The 20,256-nt window shown below is 42.8% G+C and overlaps 1 protein-coding gene across 1 annotated transcript in view; it reads left to right on the top strand.

Annotated features, from left to right (window-relative positions):
* MYO1D (myosin ID) overlaps positions 1–20,256 on the top strand; it is a 227,078-nt gene that overhangs the window by 114,793 nt on the left and 92,029 nt on the right. Inside the window, 3 exon segments of the mRNA XM_033918408.1 lie at positions 4,333–4,403; positions 5,786–5,860; positions 6,561–6,693. Of these exon segments, the coding sequence (XP_033774299.1) occupies positions 4,333–4,403; positions 5,786–5,860; positions 6,561–6,693 (279 nt within the window).

Genomic DNA, 20,256 nt, shown 5'->3' with positions numbered 1-20,256 from the left:
GGAAGGAAGCTCATGCAAGCCTGTAAGCATCAGTAATGAGAAAGAAATGTAGGAGCAAACCTGAAACACATTGGCACCTGTTTTCTGCGCTTAAATATAAGCCTTTCAGTTGAAAAAAAAAATTGAAAAGCTTATATTTAAAGGTGCAGTAGATTGGTCCCGATGGGTGCTTCACAAGCAGTACACATATTGTGAAACTCTTATGGGCATGCACCAGGAATGTTCCGACTCCTTTACTGTCATTCTTGCAGGCAGTCCCCGGGTTAAGAACGAGTTACATTTTTAAAGCTGCTCTTCAGTCGGATTTGTATGTAACTCAGAACTTGTAGATTTTAAGATTCTTGCTGCTTATCTCTGCTCCCAGCTGACAAAAGGGTCAACAGGCCCTACCAATGTTCCCTCTAAAACAGTGGTTCTCAACCCTGTCCTGGAGAATCTCCCAACCAGTCAAGTTTTCAGGTTAGCTCTAAGGAATATGCACGAGGGATATTTATTTATAATAGAGCTGACAGGCATGCAAATCTGCCCTCACACATATTCATTAGGGTTATCCTGAAAACCTGACTGGCTGGTGGTCCTCCAGGACAGGGTTGGGAACCACTGCTCTAAGGTACAACATGCACAACCACACACTGTTCTTAATGTGGCCATGCATCATTCCTGAATCTGCTGCAGTAGAAGTGTAGGTGTCTATGCACTGAAAATACTGATCAGTGAAATCAAATGAAGCTGAAACCACATTCTTATGACTGAGTTATACTTAAGTCGGGCATTTGTAACTCGGGGACTGCCTGCAATTTGAATGTCGTTAGCTTTGATCATTATAGGGCTACATTCCTGTGCTTTTCCTGTGGTATGGAATGGGCACTGTATGCTTTAAAATGGAGCCTCGAACATCGGGGTCTTGCCTGGGTGTGCTCCACCATACTGGACAAAAGTAGAACCCTAAATCGAGGAGGTACGGAAACAAGGTAAAAATTAAAGAACCTCCCTCACCCCAAGAAGTCTATAAAGTTTAGGGGAAAGAGATGAAGTCCAACTCCAGACTACAAAAAATTCAAAAAGAAAGTCTATAACTTAAGATTTTAAAGTGTTAAACGGACAAGCCCTCAGTCACACAGCAACCTCTGGAATATCCAGGGAAAAGCTGTCGAGGGTTTACACCCAGAAAGGTGTTAACTGCGAAACATCCCCGGGCTTGCTCCGAATAATATTTCAAGTGCCTATAAAGTGCAATGTGTGAAAAACTCAAATAGAAAAAACACACACTATCAACATAAAGATAGAATTCATCTCTTCCCCCTAAGCTGGGGGCCAAGTAGGAAAGTGAGTGTCCAAATCTAACCAAGCTCAAAAAAACACAGTCTGAAAGAACTTAGCTTCTCCGTGTGTCATGGAGGTACTGATCAACAAGCAGCAAACAAAAGTCTTCGTCCAACGGACTCCGTTTCGGGGGTGAACGCCCCCTTCTTCAGGAACCGCACTGCTCAACGACCCTCAGATTCATAGGTAAAGCAGGGAAGAAATGGCCTTTCTTGAGACCGACTCGAACCTCACTAACCTCTCCACGAACATATCCTCATGCATAAAGAACCTCCAATCCTGGGCATTCACAATGCATATGAAACTAAACGAGTCCAAAACAAAACTCCTTTGGCTCGGCCCAAAATTAGACCATCTACCTTCCTCCATCCCATTGTCCTCCGGCCCCCCATTACAGCTCGAGTTCTCAAGCAAAGTTCTGGGTGTCACCTTAGACTCTTCTCTATCCTTCAACGAACATCTCCAATCCCTGGTGAAGAAATGCTTCTTCAGCCTTCATATGCTAAGGAAAGTCAGACCCTATTTTCACCAAAAACACTTCGCAGTCCTAGTACAATCCATCATCCTCTCCAGATTGGATTATTGCAATTCTATCTACCTCAGCCTAACCAAGAAAAGCCTCCACAGACTTCAGCGGATTCAGAACGCCGCAGCTAAGCTTGTTTTCGCGAAAAGCAAATTTGATCACGTCTCACCACTCCTGTCTAAGCTCCATTGGCTCCCAGTAATCCCCAGGATCCACTTCAAATGTGCGTGTCTGGCCTACAAGATCCTACATGGCATCCTTCCTGCCGTTATCCCTCTATCCTGGAACTCCCCAACCCCTACTTCCTCCAGATCCTCCCAAATTTTTAAACTATCCTTCCCTTCCATAAAAGGTATTTCCCATGTAGGCAAACTTGGGTCATCCCTCCCCTTTAGAATCACTGAGATCTGGAATAACCTCACCTCCCCACTCCGAACCTCAAGCTCCCTCCAACTCTTCCGCAAACACCTAAAAACCTGGCTATTCTCAAAACTGTAACACTTCCCCCCTCTTAGGCCTCTCACCTTCCCCCTTTACACCTAACTCTTTAATCTCTCCACTGTAGTTCCTCTCTCATCTTTCTTCCTGTAAACCGTGCCGAGCTCCGCATTCGTGGAGATGGTGCGGTATATAAACCCAAGGTTTAGTTTAGTTTAGTTTAGTTTACCTTGTCGAAGGCTTTTGGAAGTCGAGGTAAATGATGTCTATAGATTCCCCTTTATCCACCTGGCTGCTTACCCCCTCAAAGAAGTATAATAAGTTAGTGAGGCATGACCTGCCCTTGCAGAAGCCATGCTGGCTCGGCTTTAGTTGCCCAGTGTTTTCGATGTGTTCCCAGATGCAGTCTTTAATCAGCGCTTCCATCATCTTTCCCGGGACCGAGGTCAAGCTCACCAGCCTGTAGTTTCCTGGGTCTCCCCTTGAGCCTTTTTTGAAGATGGGCGTGACATTTGCTATTTTCCAGTCTTCCGGAAAGGTGGATAAAACTAATGCATGTAGTGGGAAGGAGGGGTGGTTTGTTTTTGGATGCCAGCTGATAACATCCTGGCCAGAAGCTTTTAGAAGGTTGAATTATAAAGCATGGCTTCCTTGTACCTTACATGCTGACACTCCTCAGAAATGCTGCTATTTTATGTTTTGTCCAGTAGGTGGTGATACAGGATTTCTGAAGAAGCAGATTCTCGCGTCTTGGATTACAGTTTGCTTTCATAATGGTTAGGTAGTGGGGGGCAATTGAGAAATCTCTTCTAACCCCCCCCCCAAAAAAAAAACAAACCCAAAACAATAAAAAAAAACCAAATGTGAATGACTAATGCAATTTCTGGCTAGCTTCAACAACACACAGAGGCTGCCTCGCTGAAAAATGCGAGACAGAGAGAGAGCTCTCCTCAGCCTCAGAGCCAAGATATCAGTCTTTCTTTGCTGCAAATACCTGCATACTTTTCCTCCCTCCTTCCCCAACCAACAATGCTGAGTTGTGCTGTGCCCCATGTACAAAGCCCTAAGGCCCACTTAAGTGCCTTGATTCAAGCACTTTGTCGGGTAAGGGGGGAAAATGGGGACCCCCTTAGCACAGGCTACAGAGAGGTCTGTTTTCCATGGCAATCAGGGAAGCTGTTGGTATTGTAAGCCTTTTGAGTGCTAGCCATTACAGGAGGAGGCAATCTGCTGTTCATGGCTTTGCCTTCTCTTTGGTACGTGAATGAAGCCTGTCCTTGGTGATAAATTGGGATTAAAATGGAGCCATGATGGAGCTCATGAAAGTTTAACAGTCGGTCACAATCTAGGAACTGTTCTGAAACTGCTGAGCCTCTACTGTGTTACTCTCCTTCCTATGGGGACCCTGCAGGACTGTAACACAGAGGCCCTCACCATCTTCCCAAAAATACTCTCTAGAAGGACAGTAACCTTGCACCAGTGTGTCTTGTTATCTATTAGAGAATGACACGGTGACAAAATTCATCACTGTTCCCGTCCCCGCGGATAACCGTGGGAAACCATCTTCATGTCATTCTTTAAGGAGAGAGGGAAGAATCAGAGTATGAAAGGCCACAACCACTGACCCGCAAGCTTTGCTCTGAAGAATGCTGGTGTAGAAGGACTGAGGTTGAAACAGACACTACAGAATGACAGTCTCTGGTATCCAGAGCAAATATTATGATGTCATAATGCCTCATTCCACCAGTGCCTAAGAGCCAATCACATCAGTGATGTCACAATGGCTTCATTATCCTTGGCTCCCATAAGAATCAGAGTATGAATGGCCACAACCACTGACCCGCAAGCTTTGCTTTGAAGAATGCTGGTGTAGAAGGACTGAGGTTGAAATAGACACTAGAAAATGACATGGGATTATTTCCCGCGGTTATCCGCGGGGACGGGAACGGTGATGAATTTTGTCACCGTGTCATTCTCTATTATCTATCTCTGCTGTATTCATTCTGTGTCATGAGCCACAGTCACAGCTTACATTCTCTTTACAGGTCTGTGCCACAGATAAAATTCTAGAGTTTGACCGTGATTTCCGGATCAAGCACTACGCTGGAGATGTGATGTAAGTTCTCCATTCTTCCCTGAACTGAAGCATACTCTGGGTAGCTGGTGTGCAAACATGTTCACATATTCACACTGACTGAGGGACCTAGAACTCTGTATGCTGCCATGACTCTTGGCAGAGATCCTCTGTACCCCAGTGCACTCGGCAGGGAATCTTTCCTACTCTGGTATAGTTAAGTGTGTCAATTAATTTTACACAATTTTAAAGAATATTCTTGGAGACAGAAATTATCTTAAGATAAGTAAACAAATGTAATAAATAAATAAATAAATAAAAATATACACACACACACAAATATATATATATATACAGTGGTACCTCGGTTTGCGAGTGCACCGGTTTGAAAGTGTTTTGCAAGACGAGCAAAACATTTGCAAAATCGGTGCCTCGGAAACCGAGTATGCCTCGATTTACAAGCACCCCCCTCACCCCCCCCCCCCCCCCCCGCGATCCAGCACCCTCCCCACCGTGATCCGCCATCCACCCACCCACCCGATCACATTTCTTACCCCCAGCCTGGTTCTTCTCTGAATCACTTCCAGGTCACGGGGCCAGGAAGTGACGTCTGAGGGAATCTAACACTGGCGCGAGGAGCATGCTTGCAGAAGCCACTCATGCTGCAAAGATTTATTTATTTATTTCAGTTTTATATCCCATCCTACCCAGGAGCTCAGAACGGGTCACAGTAGTACATTCACAGTGTTTGGGGTACATCTATATTGTAGGGTAGAAACAATATAATCATAATGTTTTAGAGGTATGGGGGGGAGGGAGAGCACAAGTTTCATTACATTACATTAGAGATTTCTATTCCGCCATTACCTTGTGGTTCAAGGCGGATTACAAAAGAGTAATAAATGGAGGGTTACAATAGAAGATCCCTGGTTATTTTTAGAAAGGGTAAAAAGAGTCAGGTTGATTTGGGGGTCAGGAAGAAGATGGGGGAAGGAAGGTATTTGTGGTGGTAAGACTTTGTCAGGGATTTCTTGAAGAGTATAGTCTTTATTTCTTTTCCGAACATCTTGTGGAATGGAATGTGGAATGGAGGTGGGCGGGTGGAAGAAGTGAGGGCGCAGAGAGGAGGACGCAGGGGGGGGGCACCACTGTCCCAGGAGCCTCCTACGCCTTCCTACTAACATGAAATTTGTATGTCTCCATATTCCAACTGTCTTATCGCTAACCTATATTGTGTATGTAAACTTGTAACCCGTTCTGGGCTCTTTTGGGAGAACAGGCTAGAAAATTGAATGAATGAATGAATAAAATAAACCCAGATTGTTCTTTGTAATATTAATTGGCTTTTTGTTTGCGGTTTGTTTGCTACTGCGGGATGCAGGAACATTGATTTCCACCCCCACCCCTTTTTCTCTTTGCTGCAGATATTCCGTCGTTGGCTTTATCGACAAAAACAAGGACACCTTATTCCAGGATTTCAAGCGCCTGCTTTATAACAGGTAAGTGGGGAAGACCTGCTCACCTTCGCTGGTGGATATTAGGACGAGAGCAGAAAAATGGCCAGGACCGGGAATGCTGTGAAGATGCTTTTGTGGACATGGGATTGCGGTATCGCTGCTTGCTTTCCTGGTGCTGTCTGAGTCCAAGATATCATGACTGTTGATAATTGACATTCTCCTGAGATAGGGGAAATCGGCTCAATTTCTGCTGTTATCAGGCTGCCAAACTTTTCGGTGCTTCCTAGCTTACGAGGTCGGCGTTTAAGGAAGAGATTTGTGATCACTGAAATTTACTCAGCACTGCTGGCTAAGGCTGCTATTAAAAACAAACAAAAAAAAAAGGCCGGATTTATTCAAAACAATTTAAGAGACCAGAAAAGGCTCTTGGACATTTAAATCACCTTGCTGGGCCTAACTGGGCATTTTCAGTAACACTTAACCAGACAACACTGCTGAAAATGTCCACCAAGCACTCAAGCCGAAACCAGCTATTTTGGAGGCCTTCCAAAGGGTGGAGTTGGCACTTAGCTAGTTAAGTGTTGATATGTGGGTATTTAACTGCATAAACTCGGTGGCGTAGTGAAGGAGGTTGGTGCCCGGCATCGCTGTGCCATGTGCCCCCTACTCTCCCTACCATTTGCATCCCAGTTATTGGCCCATTTTGATGGAAGCCCTGATTTCTGTCCCCCTTGGCTTTCAGCTCCAATCCTGTACTGAAGGGGATGTGGCCGGAAGGGAAGCTGAGCATCACCGAGGTGACTAAGCGGCCTTTGACTGCTGCCACCATGTTCAAAAATTCCATGATCGCTTTGGTGGACAACCTGGCTTCCAAGGTAAGCCATGCTCCAAGTTCTTTATACATTTTATTTCATTGGAATGTTTCTAATACAGATATCAGACAACTCAAGAAAATGGGATTTCCAAGTACAGAATCAATGACCTAAAAAATAAATAGTTGATTCTTTGCTAACCAATCCATAATGAGGAGGTTACAACTTATCCAGAATACGGCAGCTAAACTGATATACAGTAAACATAAATATGATCATATCATACCTTTACTGAGATCCCTTCACTGGCTTCCTGTTTACTGGAGGATCCAATTTAAATGTGCAACTGTAATTTTCAAAATCCTATATGGTATTTTTTCTCCTTTGGTTCCTGTCTCATTTAATTATTCAGAAGAAATCTCTAATTCTAGAAGCTTTCAGAAATATAAACTTGGTTTTCCCACTGTTAAAGGAATAAAAACTATGGCCAATATTTGTCGATCATTTTCTTTTTTTATTTGTAAAAGTTTGGAATGACCTTCCTTCTATAATTAGAGTTCTCCCTCGTCTACCCACTTTTCGTAAAGTACGGAAGACATATTTATTTCAGAAATTTACTAATGATCCTTCTTTTTGAAATAATCAATCATAAAAGATAAAATTCTGGCGTAAAAGATATAGTTTCTGTCCTAATCTCCTGTATAATTTTATTAATATTTTGTTAACCGAGTTGAGCCCTCCTCTTGGGATGAATCAGTATAAAAAAAAAATCAAAGATTAAATTAGATAATGCACACTGTGTGGAAGAGGAGGAAGACCAAATCATGAAAAAAAAAAACCCATAAAAATAACCAAAGAAAACAAATCTAAAATGATATTCAATCAACAATTATCTCATAACACCTTAAGAGGCAGAAAAAGTGAACGTTAAACACCTGGAACAGGTGTTGTCTGTGGACAGCAGGATACAACAGCCACACTTGGGTGACGTCACAGCAACCCTTGCCAGATAGCTCAGATGAACCTTTTAGAAAGGACTCTGAGCATGTGCAGTTTCTTCCCGTCCTAATGTAACCGTTTGAAAGTTCTCTTCCTTTCAGTTAAGAATATAAATAGCTGACTTCAACCAAGGGATGGGAGGTAGAATTGTGTGGCTGTTGTATCCTGCTGTCCACAGAAAATAGCTATTACAGGTGTGCAGCATTCGCTTTCTCCATGGACAAGCAGGAGCAACCTGATGTACAAGGCAGAGAAGGTAGGTTGTAGTTCTTAAACAGAAGAGGCATTTATTAACACACTAGGCAAAGAATAGTTATGAAATATTTGGTCAACGCAATAATGCTGCACAAAAGTACCGTATTTTTCGGTCTGTAAGACACACCTGACCATAAGACGCACCTACTTGTAGAGGAGGAAAAACCAAGAAAATAAATTTGGTTCAGAATTTTTTTTCTTGGTTTTTCCTCCTCTACATGTAAGTGCATCTGCTGCTGGGAAGCCCGCAGCCCCCCGGTATCTCTTTTTAACTGTTTTTCTGGGTTAATGAATAGAGATTTGGATGACATGTTTAGCCTGATGTTGCGTTTTGAGATCTGGACAAGTTGGTCAGTGCAGAGGCAGATGGAGCGGAAGTTGTCGAAGTCTAGCGAACCAGGGCTGACGAGGCCACTAAGGTGCTATTAGAATGAGCTGAGTTTTTGTGTTGGCATATTTTCTGGAGGATTTTCAGTATTAGTGGAATTGGTGGATAGGCATAGTGCACGGGCCCTGACCAGTGGATCAGGAAGGCATCCTTTGCTATTATGCGACTGCAGGGTATTTGGAAACAGAAACGGTTACTCCGCAGCTCCTCAATATCTCTCATCTCTTCCTATAATCCCCCCACCCCCCAGGTATTCTGCTCATCTGGTAAGTCTCTCTTGTCTGTACCCTTCTCCTCTCCGGCTAAATCCAGACTTTGTTCCTTTTATTTTGCTGCCCCATATGCCTGGAAAAAACTGCCTGACTTGATATGCCAAGCTCCTTCTCTGGCAGTATTCAAATCCAGACTCAAAGCCCACTTTGAAGCTGCTTTCAATTCTAAACTCCAACCCACCTACTAAGCACCAAAATCTGTCTTATCAGTCCCTCTGTAACTCCCCACCTGAGCGCTATGTATGGATGCACATTTTGTCTAGAGTGTCATTCTGCTAGCGGCTCTGCACAGGGCAGGAGCAATGGAAGATCATTCCTGCCCCGGTTCACCACTGGACCACCAGGGATTTGACAGATACACCAGGGAGGCAAGAGGGAGGTAAAAGTTCTTACTCACCCAGGACAGGAGACAGAAGGGATCCCTCCTGTCCAAGTCCACCACTGGCCCAACAGGTCTTAGGGCAGGCTTGGCGGAGGCCTGTAACAGGACCAGGACCAGGATGGGTGCTTACCCGAATATAAACAGAGACCCCCATTTTGGGGACTTTTTTTGGCCCCAAAATCTCTGTTTATATTTGAGTATACGAGAGGAAAACCTTTCTTCTAGCCACTGTAGAGGTAGAAAGATCTGGAAACACATTGGGGGTCAATATTCTGCCGGCAGCACTTGGCGTTTTGCTGACTGCCACTGGCGTTATGTCTGGAAATTCAATGCTGGGGGCTATGTCCGGACTCCAGCAATGAATGTCCAGGTTTACAGAGTTGAAGAAGGAACCAAAAGTAGATCTGGAAGCAATACCTTTGAGTATCCCTGGCAGCACCCTTGGAAGAGCTCAAGGAATGAGCAACGCTGCTTGTATCGTTAGTTTTTGAAAATGCCAAGAATTCTGTTTTATGATATTTTTAAAAATAGAAGCACTCTATTTATGAGCTAATGAGTGCGGTATTTTCTTGGTTTATGAGAAGAGATCCAGGAAAGGAGGATTTTTTTTTTTCCAACTCTGAGGTCATTGAGTCAAGGAGGTGAATTTATTTTCTAAGATATCTATCTAAATATCTGATAAAGATTGCTGATGTAATTATGTTTTCTTAAGATCCAAAACAATTAAAGATTTTTTTTAAAAAAGGTTTCTCAGCAAAATGTATCAATTCATAGCAGACGGTGTCAGGTCAAAAGCGCGCCGGGACAAAGGTGCGAGCAGACAATTGAGCACAGCGCGGAGGCGCGCGCTGAAGAAAATTACTGTTTTTAGGGCTCCGACGTGGGGGGCGTGGGGGGGAACCCCCCCCCCACTTTACTTAATACAGATTGCGCCGCGTTGTGGGGGTGTTGTGGGGTTGTAACCCCCCACATTTTACTGAAAACTTCACTTTTTCCCTGTTTTTAGGGAAAAAGTTAAGTTTACAGTAAAATGTGGGGGGTTACAGCCCCCCACAACGCCGGCGCAATTTGTATTAAGTAAACTGGGGGTTCTCCCCAACAAAACCCCCCGTCAGAACCCCTAAAAACAGTAATTTTCTTCGGCACGTGCCTCCGTCTTGCGCTCAGTTGTCGGCGCGCGCCTTTGTCTTCCGCGTTGCTGTCTATGAACCATAGCAGACACCCCAGAGTAGTTTAAATTGAATGGCTTCTTTGTTTCTCTTTGGGCATTAACGAATAGCGTCACATTTCCTTTCTGTTTGTAGTTGTCTTTACTTTTGTCCCTTGCCCCCCCCCCCCTTGTTAATTGTGGGATAAGGGAGTGATTGTATCCAGGGTCGACCCAACCATTTGGCAAGAGTAAGCAGTCACCTAGGGCAGCCAAGAGCAGCTGTACTGAAAGCAAAAGAGAAGCCTTGACAGCCAGACAGGAATGCAATGCCCCAGGAATTATGGGAAGAATCAGTCTTAGAACGTTTCAAAGGCAAATTAAAAAACATTTATTTTTAAAGATGCTTACAACCTATAATCCTCTGCTTCAATCTATGCTCACAGACAGGACCCCCCCCCCCCTCTCCCCAGTTGTACAATCCTTAAGTGGCTTCCTTTACTATATGACTTGTATTTCTTTCCCATTTCCATGCGTTTGTTTGTTTTTGTTTGTCACCCAAACTCATAATTTTTAATACGAACAGAATTTACTAACTATTCCGTCTCGGTTATTAATACAAGACGGCAATTTATTTTCTCTGTTACCGCACCACAGACTTGGAACGCCCTTCCAATTTATTTAAGGGAAGAGCAGGATCTGGAAAAATTCAAAAGTAATTTAAAAACATTCCTTTTTAAAGATGCCTTTGGTAATTAATTTAACAGTCCATAAGTCAAATTATTTTTACTGTATCATATTATACCTTTTATTTGTTTCCCTTTTTGTAATTTTCCCTTTCTGTTCTACTTTTCTATATTGATTTTGTATTTCACCTCCCCTCTTTCCTTGTGTATATGAGTTTGTTAAGTTAAACTTTTAATCCCAAATGTCATTATATATAGTTTTGTATTGTATTGTCTCCCATTAATTGTAATTTTAAACTGTTCATCGCTTAGAAATATGATTAAGCGATTAATCAAAAAAACCATTAAACTTGAACTTGAAACTTGATATGTACACCGCTCAGAAATTTGACGGGCGGTTTATCAAAGTTTAATAAAACTTGAATCTTGAAACGTAAGCCTAAATGTTCTCATGCACAAGGACAGGGGGAATTTCCAAATAGTCCATTAACTTTGATTGTAATTTGAATATTTTTTATTACGTTTGACTTATTCTTGCTGTACACTGCCTAGAGTAGATTCCTTCAAAAAGTCAGGAAATAAATCCTAACAAATAAATAAATACCCAGGTAAATGGGTTCTGGACATTGTCCTCACTAGATAAAAAATTGAATAGTTAAATGTATGATGTCCAAGTATGCCTTTTTATTGGATTTTTCTGGGAGGTGTGGCATTGAGGTAATGAGCTAATATAAATCTCAGGGGATGCCTAGGGGCCTTGAAGCTAATTAAGGAGGTGCACGCCTTCACCAGCCCTAATTGTACTTGAAAGCTTTGCAGATTTTTCTTTTATCTTTTTTTTTTTTTTAACTTTTACTTTGAATAATTACTTCTGTATGATTGCTCAAATTTCTGGGTATTCCTGGAATACTTGAAAATTCAATAAATATTAAATTTGCTAGTACCTCCTGTAGGTCCACAAGTGAAGCAAAATAACCCCCCAAAACGCCTCATAATAGGTACCAGTCCTAGAAGACAAGATGTGACTAGATGTATGCGGGAACAGACAGGCCAAGGCTGCTGAAACAGACATCGAGATGGAGGATGAATAGGCCGAAGGATGGCATTGGGCTTTGGTACATATAATGTCATTTATCACTGTCAGCTGCTCTTCCCATGTCTAGTTTCCTCGGCATGTGTAATTGCTTTTGCATCTGTGTCATGAACAATCTCAACGCCTTTTGTCTGCTTTTTCTGTGTACTTCTCTGTACCATCTTTCCGAGGTGCATCCTGCAAATGCATTTGAACTCTGTGGAGGTGCAGCAGTGCGTCTTTGGAGGAAATGGATCATGAGCAGCTTTATGTATTCATCCCGTGATGCTTTCTTGATGTTCTTGTGTGACATGGACTTTTTCATAAGCAGATTACACAATGCATACATCAGTTTTTCCAACTTTAATCTAGCTCTCCATGTTCAAGAGCTCCGTACTAAAAACCTTTCACATTTCAGTGTTAGCCTGGTGTTGGTCTTGAGTGATTTAAGTCATCTATTGAAGTCCACAGAATATTGATCAGGTATAGTCTGCAAATATATCCTTTGATCCATATTATGCTAATACAAGAAGTGCAACACCAGGGCAGACCATAAATCTGCCAGCCTGGTACTCAGTCAGTCAACTGTGATGTGCTGGAGTGTGTGCTTGAAAAAAGTGGATTAAGAACAGGTCAGATATAGCAGAGGTCCACAATAGAAAATGACACGGGGACAAATTTTTCTCTGTCCCTTCAGGAACTCAATTTCCCCATCCCGTCCCCACGAGTTTTGTCCCTGTCCCATTCCTGTAAGCTCTACCTTAACTGCCCAAGTCTCCAAGTTTTCAAATGCACAAACAAAGCTAAGAATTCAGCTGCCTTATTTGCAATCTTTAAAAAAATTCACACAATTCAAGCGTATCCAACCAATCTCACCTGAGAACTCCCCTTCAGCCCAAAACCTTGCAGATTTTTTTCAAGAAAAAATCAATATTATCCGAAATGATCTCCTGCAGCAAAATACTTCCATATGTCAAGAAGAAGAAATCAGAAATACTTCTTTTCGCTCTACGTGCGCCTTCTTTCAAAGATGTTCAATGCACAATCCAATCACTCAATTCTAAAGGAGGTAAATCCGAGAGTATTCCTCCATTTATTCTTAAAAAATTCTTATATTTGATCCATATATTCATAAATTCATTTGTAGTAGTTTGCAAACATCAACTCTGCCTAATACTTGGAAACATTCTACTATTTTTCCAATCTTAAAAAATCAGAAAGGGAGCAATTCAGAATGCTCCAATTACAGACCCATTGCAAATTTACTATTTCTAGCTAAACTAATAGAAAAAAATAGTATTTAGTCAACTATCTGATTTCATCACTAAAACAAAAATTCTCCATCCAAATCAAACAGGATTTCGTCAGCACCATTCTACCAAGCACTCTTTGTTAGGCTTAACAACCTCTCTACAATATTTCTTAGACCAACATAGATCTGTTATTCTGATCTCACTAGATCTTGCAGCCGCCTTTGATACTATTGATCATCATCTTCTGCTCAAAAGACTAGCCTCAATCAGCATAGCCGGGCAAGTTTTGGATTGGTTTCATTCCTACTTCACTGATTGTTCTTCCACGGTTATTTTTAATAACACCTCTTCAAACACCTATCCAAATAATTCTGGAATTCCTCAAGGCTCCATACTTTCTCCATTGTTGTTCAGTATCTATATGGCTCCTTTATTAACATTGTGTCAATTGATTGGACTTACAGCCTATGCAGATGAGTTCCAAATCATACATCCTGTTGATCCATCTAATAGCAACGACCTCTCTGCTATAAATTTGAAACTTGATCACATTAATGATTGGTTGAAAACAAATATGTTATCTCTTAGTATTCCTAAAACCAATAGTCTCTTTTTTCCGTGGAAAGATAATATTCAAGTTACATCTCCCAATATGTATTAATAACATTCCAATCAAATCTGTTGACATGGTTAAAATCTTAGGTCGACTCAACTTTCGTTCACAAATAGGTACTGTGGTAAGAAGCTGCTTTTACAAACTTAGAATGATCAGATCTCTGGCAAAAATCCTGGAACCATCATCAATTAATATTTTAATTCATTCACTTATCTCAAAAATAGATTATTGTAACTCCTTATATCAGGGAATCTGTCAAAAAGACATTAGGCGCCTACAGTTAATATACAAAATACTGCCATCAAAGTGATTACTACCACTGGAAAATACGAACACGTTACTCCTCTTTTAAAAAAGCCCATTGGCTTCCAGTCCAACACAGGATAACTTATAAGATTGCCCTCTTAATATTCAAAACCCTCAAAACTGAAGAACTGGCTTTCCTCGATAAAAATCTTATATCTTATGAATCTAATAGATCCTTAAGATCCTCTGGACAACATGCTTGAGTACCTGATTGTAAAAACCGCTTAGATAACCTTGATAAGCGGTATATCAAATCCTAATAAACTTGAAACATCTGCTCTGGGTTCGTTCTCTAAAATATTCTCAGTTACTGCACCTACACTTTGGAATGCATTACCTACTCATCTTCGGGCAGAGCAAAATTTAGACAAATTTAAAGGAGATTTAAAAAGCTTCCTATTTACTGATGCCTTTGGCTAATGATGCTACTATACTTTTCTCATTGACCCCCCCTTAGTTCTTTTGTTTTCTCCCATATACGTTCTCTTTCCTGTACTTATTTTAGTTCTTCCCCCTTTCCTCCTCATTCTTAGTACTTTGTGTTTTGTTTGAGTAAAATTTTGTCTGTTTATTATTGTTGTTTTTAATTTTGTTCTTACCCCTATTTTATTGTTGTAAAACGCGTAGTATTTTGATAAGCGTTCAATCAAATTTACAATAAACTTGGAAACTTGATGTTAAATTAAATTGGTTAAAAATACAACTGAAAGCAGGTTTTAGATCAGATCGTATATCCCAGTGATTCCATCACACTCTAAACAGGGCTTTGTGTGTCCCCACTTCCCCAGCTTCCATTCTCAAAAGGGATCCCATCAGGTCAGACTTAGACAAGAAGATGCTAATCTTGGAGAATATATTGAGAAACCCAGTGGGACGACCCCCCTGCTAGTGGTACAATACCTCTGTTGATGTGGTACATGCAGTGGCATACCTGGCTGGATGGGAACCTGGGATGGAGCACCCCTTCCTGTGGCTGTCAGCTCTGCCGGTCCCCTGCCCCGGAACAGGAAGTTGACATGAGAAGGGGCAGGGGCTGGCAGTCGACAGCCAGACCCATGACCGCTCCAGCGCCCCCGAGCATCCTGCACCCAGGGCGGACTGCCCTCCGTCCCACCTTTGTACGCCACTGTGTACATACCAGCATAGAATTTAGCAGAACCTTCGGTTAAGCTGTACGGATGGCCTTATTTTTCTCTTAGTTTGCTTCACAAGTACATTTAGTACAGAACAGCTATCCAGGGTGATAGTTGAAAAAACCCAAACCATAAAGCATTCTTTAGAATAACAATGAAACATATACCAATCCAGGGGGTTCTCAACCCAGTCCTGGGGACACATCCAGCCAGTGAGCTTTTCAGATCTACACCATGAATATGCCCAAGGTAAATTTACATGCACTGCCTCCATTCTTTGCAGACGTATCTCATACATATTCATTATGGCTATCCTGAAAATCTGAGCTGTGTGCTCTACCTAATTCATGACTGCCACATGTCCAGAATCCTCCTCTGTGCTTTTCTGGGTAAAGCACGAACAGAACATGCAGTTTCAAATTTCCATCTTCAGCTTTTAAAATTTTGAATAGATGTATTTTTTTTAAATTTGATTTTATGGGTGGCTGTTCCTCAGATCTGACTTCTGCATCTATTTTTGAAGCTGAAATGTATCATTGTGATTAGCTTGACGATCTGCTAAAGAACTTCTCACAGCTGAGCTCGGGGATATTTTTAGAGCACAGGCAATCGTTATAAATGGCTTGTTACAATTTGCTTGAATGTATGAATGTCTGCAATCTGCCCAAGCGTTAACTGCTTGGTGGGGAGATGGGGGGGGGGGTGCCCCAGACCTGCTTTCAGTTCTGTTTTTAAACCATTTAAATTTAGCATCAACACGGAGATGAGGTGAGTCAGCCTCTCTCCTTATCAAGAGTCAACTGAATCAGTCTTGGGCAGTAAATAGTTTTAATGCAGAGATTTTGAGCTGTGCTCTTCATTCCCTGCCATTTAACAGATCTAAAGCCATATTCTCTGTGCTTTTAATTACAGTTCCTAGTTCATATTTATTTGCTAATTGCTAATTTTTTTTGCTATTTGCTAATTGATCTAAAAGGCGTCGTAAGTGATTTACAGAAAAATTGAGTAAAGGGAGAGAGAGAACTAGAAGGAAAGTATAAAACCACAAGGGAGTTTTAAACAATTGCTAACAGAATATTTCCACTTCCTGGGACTTCTTCTGCTGTGTCAATTTCTTGGTTGAGTTTTTTTGTGGGTTCCATGTTCTCTCCAAATAGAATCTCTAGAATAATTGTCTAGATACCCAGACACATACACATTAAAGACCCTGAAACTCATCTGGAACATTTTGTAAGTTTGCTGATTTTCAGACCTGGAGGAGGGAGTGTTAATTTGGCAAGCCATAAGGCTTGACGGGAGGGGGCCGGAGGGGGTGTCAAAACTACCCAAACATTGGTGGAAGGAAAACTGCAGGGTTAAAAATAGATTAAAAAAAATACCTACATGACATAAACGTACATGAACCGAGTCTCTTTCAATTGAAAGGAAACTGTGGAATAAGGGAGCATAGGATGAAGGTGAAAGGGGTTAGACTCAGGAGTAACCTGAGGAAATACTTCATCATGGAAAGGGTGGTGAATGCTTGGAACAGTCTCCCAGTAGAGGTGATGGAGACAAAATGTATCTGAATTCAAGAAAGCTTGGGACAAGTACATTGAATCTCTCGGGGAGAGGAGGACATAGTGGATGGCTTGGTTAGGCAGACTAGATTGGCCTATATATTCTTTATCTGCCTTCATTTTCACTGTTTCACAATTCTGTAAGTGCCAGGTTTCCAAGTTTATTAGGGATTTACTAACCTGCCCATCAAATATGAACAGCTGAGCATCTTACAAACTGTGGGGTAGAATGAAGAAATCAGGACAAGACAGATTAGCAAGGGTAATTGAGAGTGAACTACAATACTTGATAGGATGAAGGGGATGGTTTACACACTACGGTTAGCCAGTGGCATAGCGAAGGTGAGAGGCGCCCAGGGCAGTGGTGCCCTCTTCTCTGCCTCCATCCCAAACTACTACTTCGCCACCCCCCTCTTGCCACACGCCCCCTTCCCTGTACCTCCTTAATGTTCCTGGCGTGAGCAGCAACCCCAAACTGCTCGCGCCAGCATTGGTCCTTCCTCTGACTTGACTTCCTAGGCATGGGTCTAGAAAGTGAGATCAGAGGAAGAGCCGACGCTGGCGTGAGCAGCAGGGTTAGGGTTGCTGCTCACGCCAGGAACGTTAAAGAGATACAAGGGAAGGGGTGTGCACATGCAGTAGTTGGGGGGGGCGGAAAGGAGGACGGGTGCCAGCAACCTCACCAAGATGGCACCTGGGGGTGGACCGCCCCCACCCCTCCCCCCTTTACTACGCCACTGGGGTTAGATGTCTTTCAGATCAGCACCAGCAAATGGGAAAACAGAAGTGGGCACCTCATCGTATGTTCTAACACTGTGTGGTGAGAGCAGGAGCATAGCGAGGGAAGAAGGCACCTAGGGCAGTGGTACCTGGCATCACCATGCTCTAGGCCCCCTCCACACTCTTCCACACTGTATGTGCACCCCCTCCTCCCTCATACCTCTTTTTGTCGGCAGCAAGCAGCATCTTCTACCTGCTGCTCATACTTGCCTTAGTTTTCCCTCTGACATCACTTCCTGGTTCCATGTCCAGGAAGTGAGGTCAGAAGGAGAGCTGTAGCCATTGCCAGCAGCAGGTAGGAAATGTTGCCTGCTGCTGGTGAAGATTTGAAGAAGTGGATGGGCGGAGTGGAGGAGAGGTGCCAGCACCCTTGGCGGTCCACCCCCCACTATGCCACTGGGTGAGAGCTAATTCTATAATGGCATCTGGGTGCACAGATTCCATTATGGAATGTTAGTGTAGTCCAGTATTTGATGTGCCTAAAATTTAGGCATTTGTGGTTACACCAGCCATAGAGTTGTCATAATGCACAAGAGGTGAGTTTCTTTCAATTGAAAGGAAGCTCTGGAAAGAGGAGGCATAGGATGAAGGTGAAAAGGGATAGACTTAGACCTAAGAAAATACTTCTTCATGGGAAGGGTGGTGAATTCATGGAATGGCCTCCCAATGGAGGTGATGGAATAGGTGACTGTATCTGAATTCAAGAAAGCTTGGTATAAGTGCATAGAATCTCTAAGGGAGAGGAAGGGAGTGGTGTGGATAGGTCATTTGGCCTTTGTCTGCTGTCATGTTTCTATGTTTTTAAGTGATATGTTTTGCTGCATATAAGTACATAAGAACATAAGAAATGCCTCTGCTGGGTCAGACCCGAGGTCCATCGTGCCCAGCAGTCCGCTCACGCTGCGGCCCAACAGGTCCAGGACCTGTGCAGTAATCTTCTATCTATACCCCTCTATCCCCATTTCCAGTAGGAATTTGTCCAATCCTTTCTTGAACCCCAGTACCGTACTCTGCCTTATAACGTCCTCTGGAAGCGCATTCCAGGTGTCCACCACACGTTGGGTAAAGAAGAACTTCCTAGCATTTGTTTTGAATCTGTCCCCTTTCAACTTTTCCGAATACCCTCTTGTTCTCTTATTTTCCGAAAGTTCGAAGAATCTGTCCCTCTCTACTTGTGTGCATATTTGCACACAAAGGGGCAATTAACCTCATGTACCTGATTATAGAATTATCAATGTAATAAATGTTTTTGGGGTTGATTGTGGTTTAAAAACAATTTTTGGGACATGTTCTTTGTTCTCCAGCTCAATCAGAGCCAGTAATGGGATCTGGCCCATGAGGCGTCATGCACAGCTGCTGAGGATTTCCCCTGTTAAATATCTCACCCCATGCCCAGCAGACCTAGTCTAATCATTGCCGCTTTGACTATAGGCCAGGATCATTCTGGAATCCAACAAAATCCTGAATGGTGTAGAATAGGTAAAAGTGAATTGATTTATCACTTTTTTCAAAAAAGTGCAAAAACCAGAGGACACTCGATGAAGTCGGTGGTGTAGTAAGTGAGGATGGGGTGGGGTAGGTGGACTGCCCCAGGTGCCATTGTAGCGTGGATACTAGCACCTCTCTGTCCCCCACTGCTAAAAGCAGCAGCTCCAACCTGCTGTTTGTGCCAGCCTTGGCTCCCCCTCTGGATAGAAGGAAGGAAGATAGAAAGATAGATACCACCTCTGAATATCCAGAATACTTAGGTTAACTCTGGCAAGCCCTGAGTACCTGGATATTCAGAGCCAGCTCAGTTGGCAGCCAGTGTGTAAAGAAATGCTGTCAGCTGCATATTGGTGTCTTCTGTTTCAGTCTTGTTCTGGTATTTTGCTATTAAACATTACAATAGCACACATGCAAAGAGAGGGCAGACCGACCTGCTGCTGCCAAACTGCTCTGGATTAAAAAGAGCAGAAACTAGTGAGAGATATAAAGCAAACATTAGTACATGTTGGTTGATGACATGCTGGTAGTGAGGTTTCCAGAATATGTACAGGAAATACATGGCATATGCAAGGAGGGGTGCAGGGGGGTTGGTCTGTCCCGGGTACAGTATTCCTAAGGGGGTGGCACCCCTCCTGTCCACCCCTCCCCCCCAGTTCCTCTCCTTGCTGAGCGCACTTGCCCCTTATCTTCCTCCATACCTTTTTTTTTTTTTTTAACTTCCTTGGCGTGAGGTTGCTGCCGCATCAGCGCTCTCTCTGATGTCACTTCCGGGACCCGCGCCTAGGAAGTGATATCAGAGGGCGAGCTGACACCGAAGTGGGCATGCTGCTCACACCAGAGAAGTTAAAAAGGTACGGGGAAAGTGAAGGGGCGTCACTGGCTAACCTCATCAATATTCATCACAGATCCTGAAAACCCACTTAGGAGTGCTCTGGGAAGCCCCGCCTTAGAGGGCACACACAGCACTGTCCACTGACTTTGAATGATGGCAGCTCATTTCTCCTGTGATATATATTTTTCAGGGTGAGGGGTACTTCCTCCCTCTCTCTGTATGTAATCGATCACTCGCCACCACCACCCACATACCTTGCATCTCTCAACTTCCATAGGTTAATTGTCATTGCAATTAATATTGAACATTCTTTAATGCCATGGGCTTCCATTGACTAATTTGGGGAAGGAGGAGTGAGGATGTGATATTTTGAACATCCTTTTGCCTTGTCTTGGTAAGAAATTCAACCAGTCCAAAACCAAAAGCCAGTGTACATTTATAGTCCATTTAAATATTAA

Source organism: Geotrypetes seraphini, chromosome 13, assembly GCF_902459505.1.
Source record: "Geotrypetes seraphini chromosome 13, aGeoSer1.1, whole genome shotgun sequence".
NCBI classification, from domain to species: Eukaryota; Metazoa; Chordata; class Amphibia; order Gymnophiona; family Dermophiidae; genus Geotrypetes; species Geotrypetes seraphini.
This window is presented reverse-complemented; position numbering and strand designations above follow the sequence as displayed.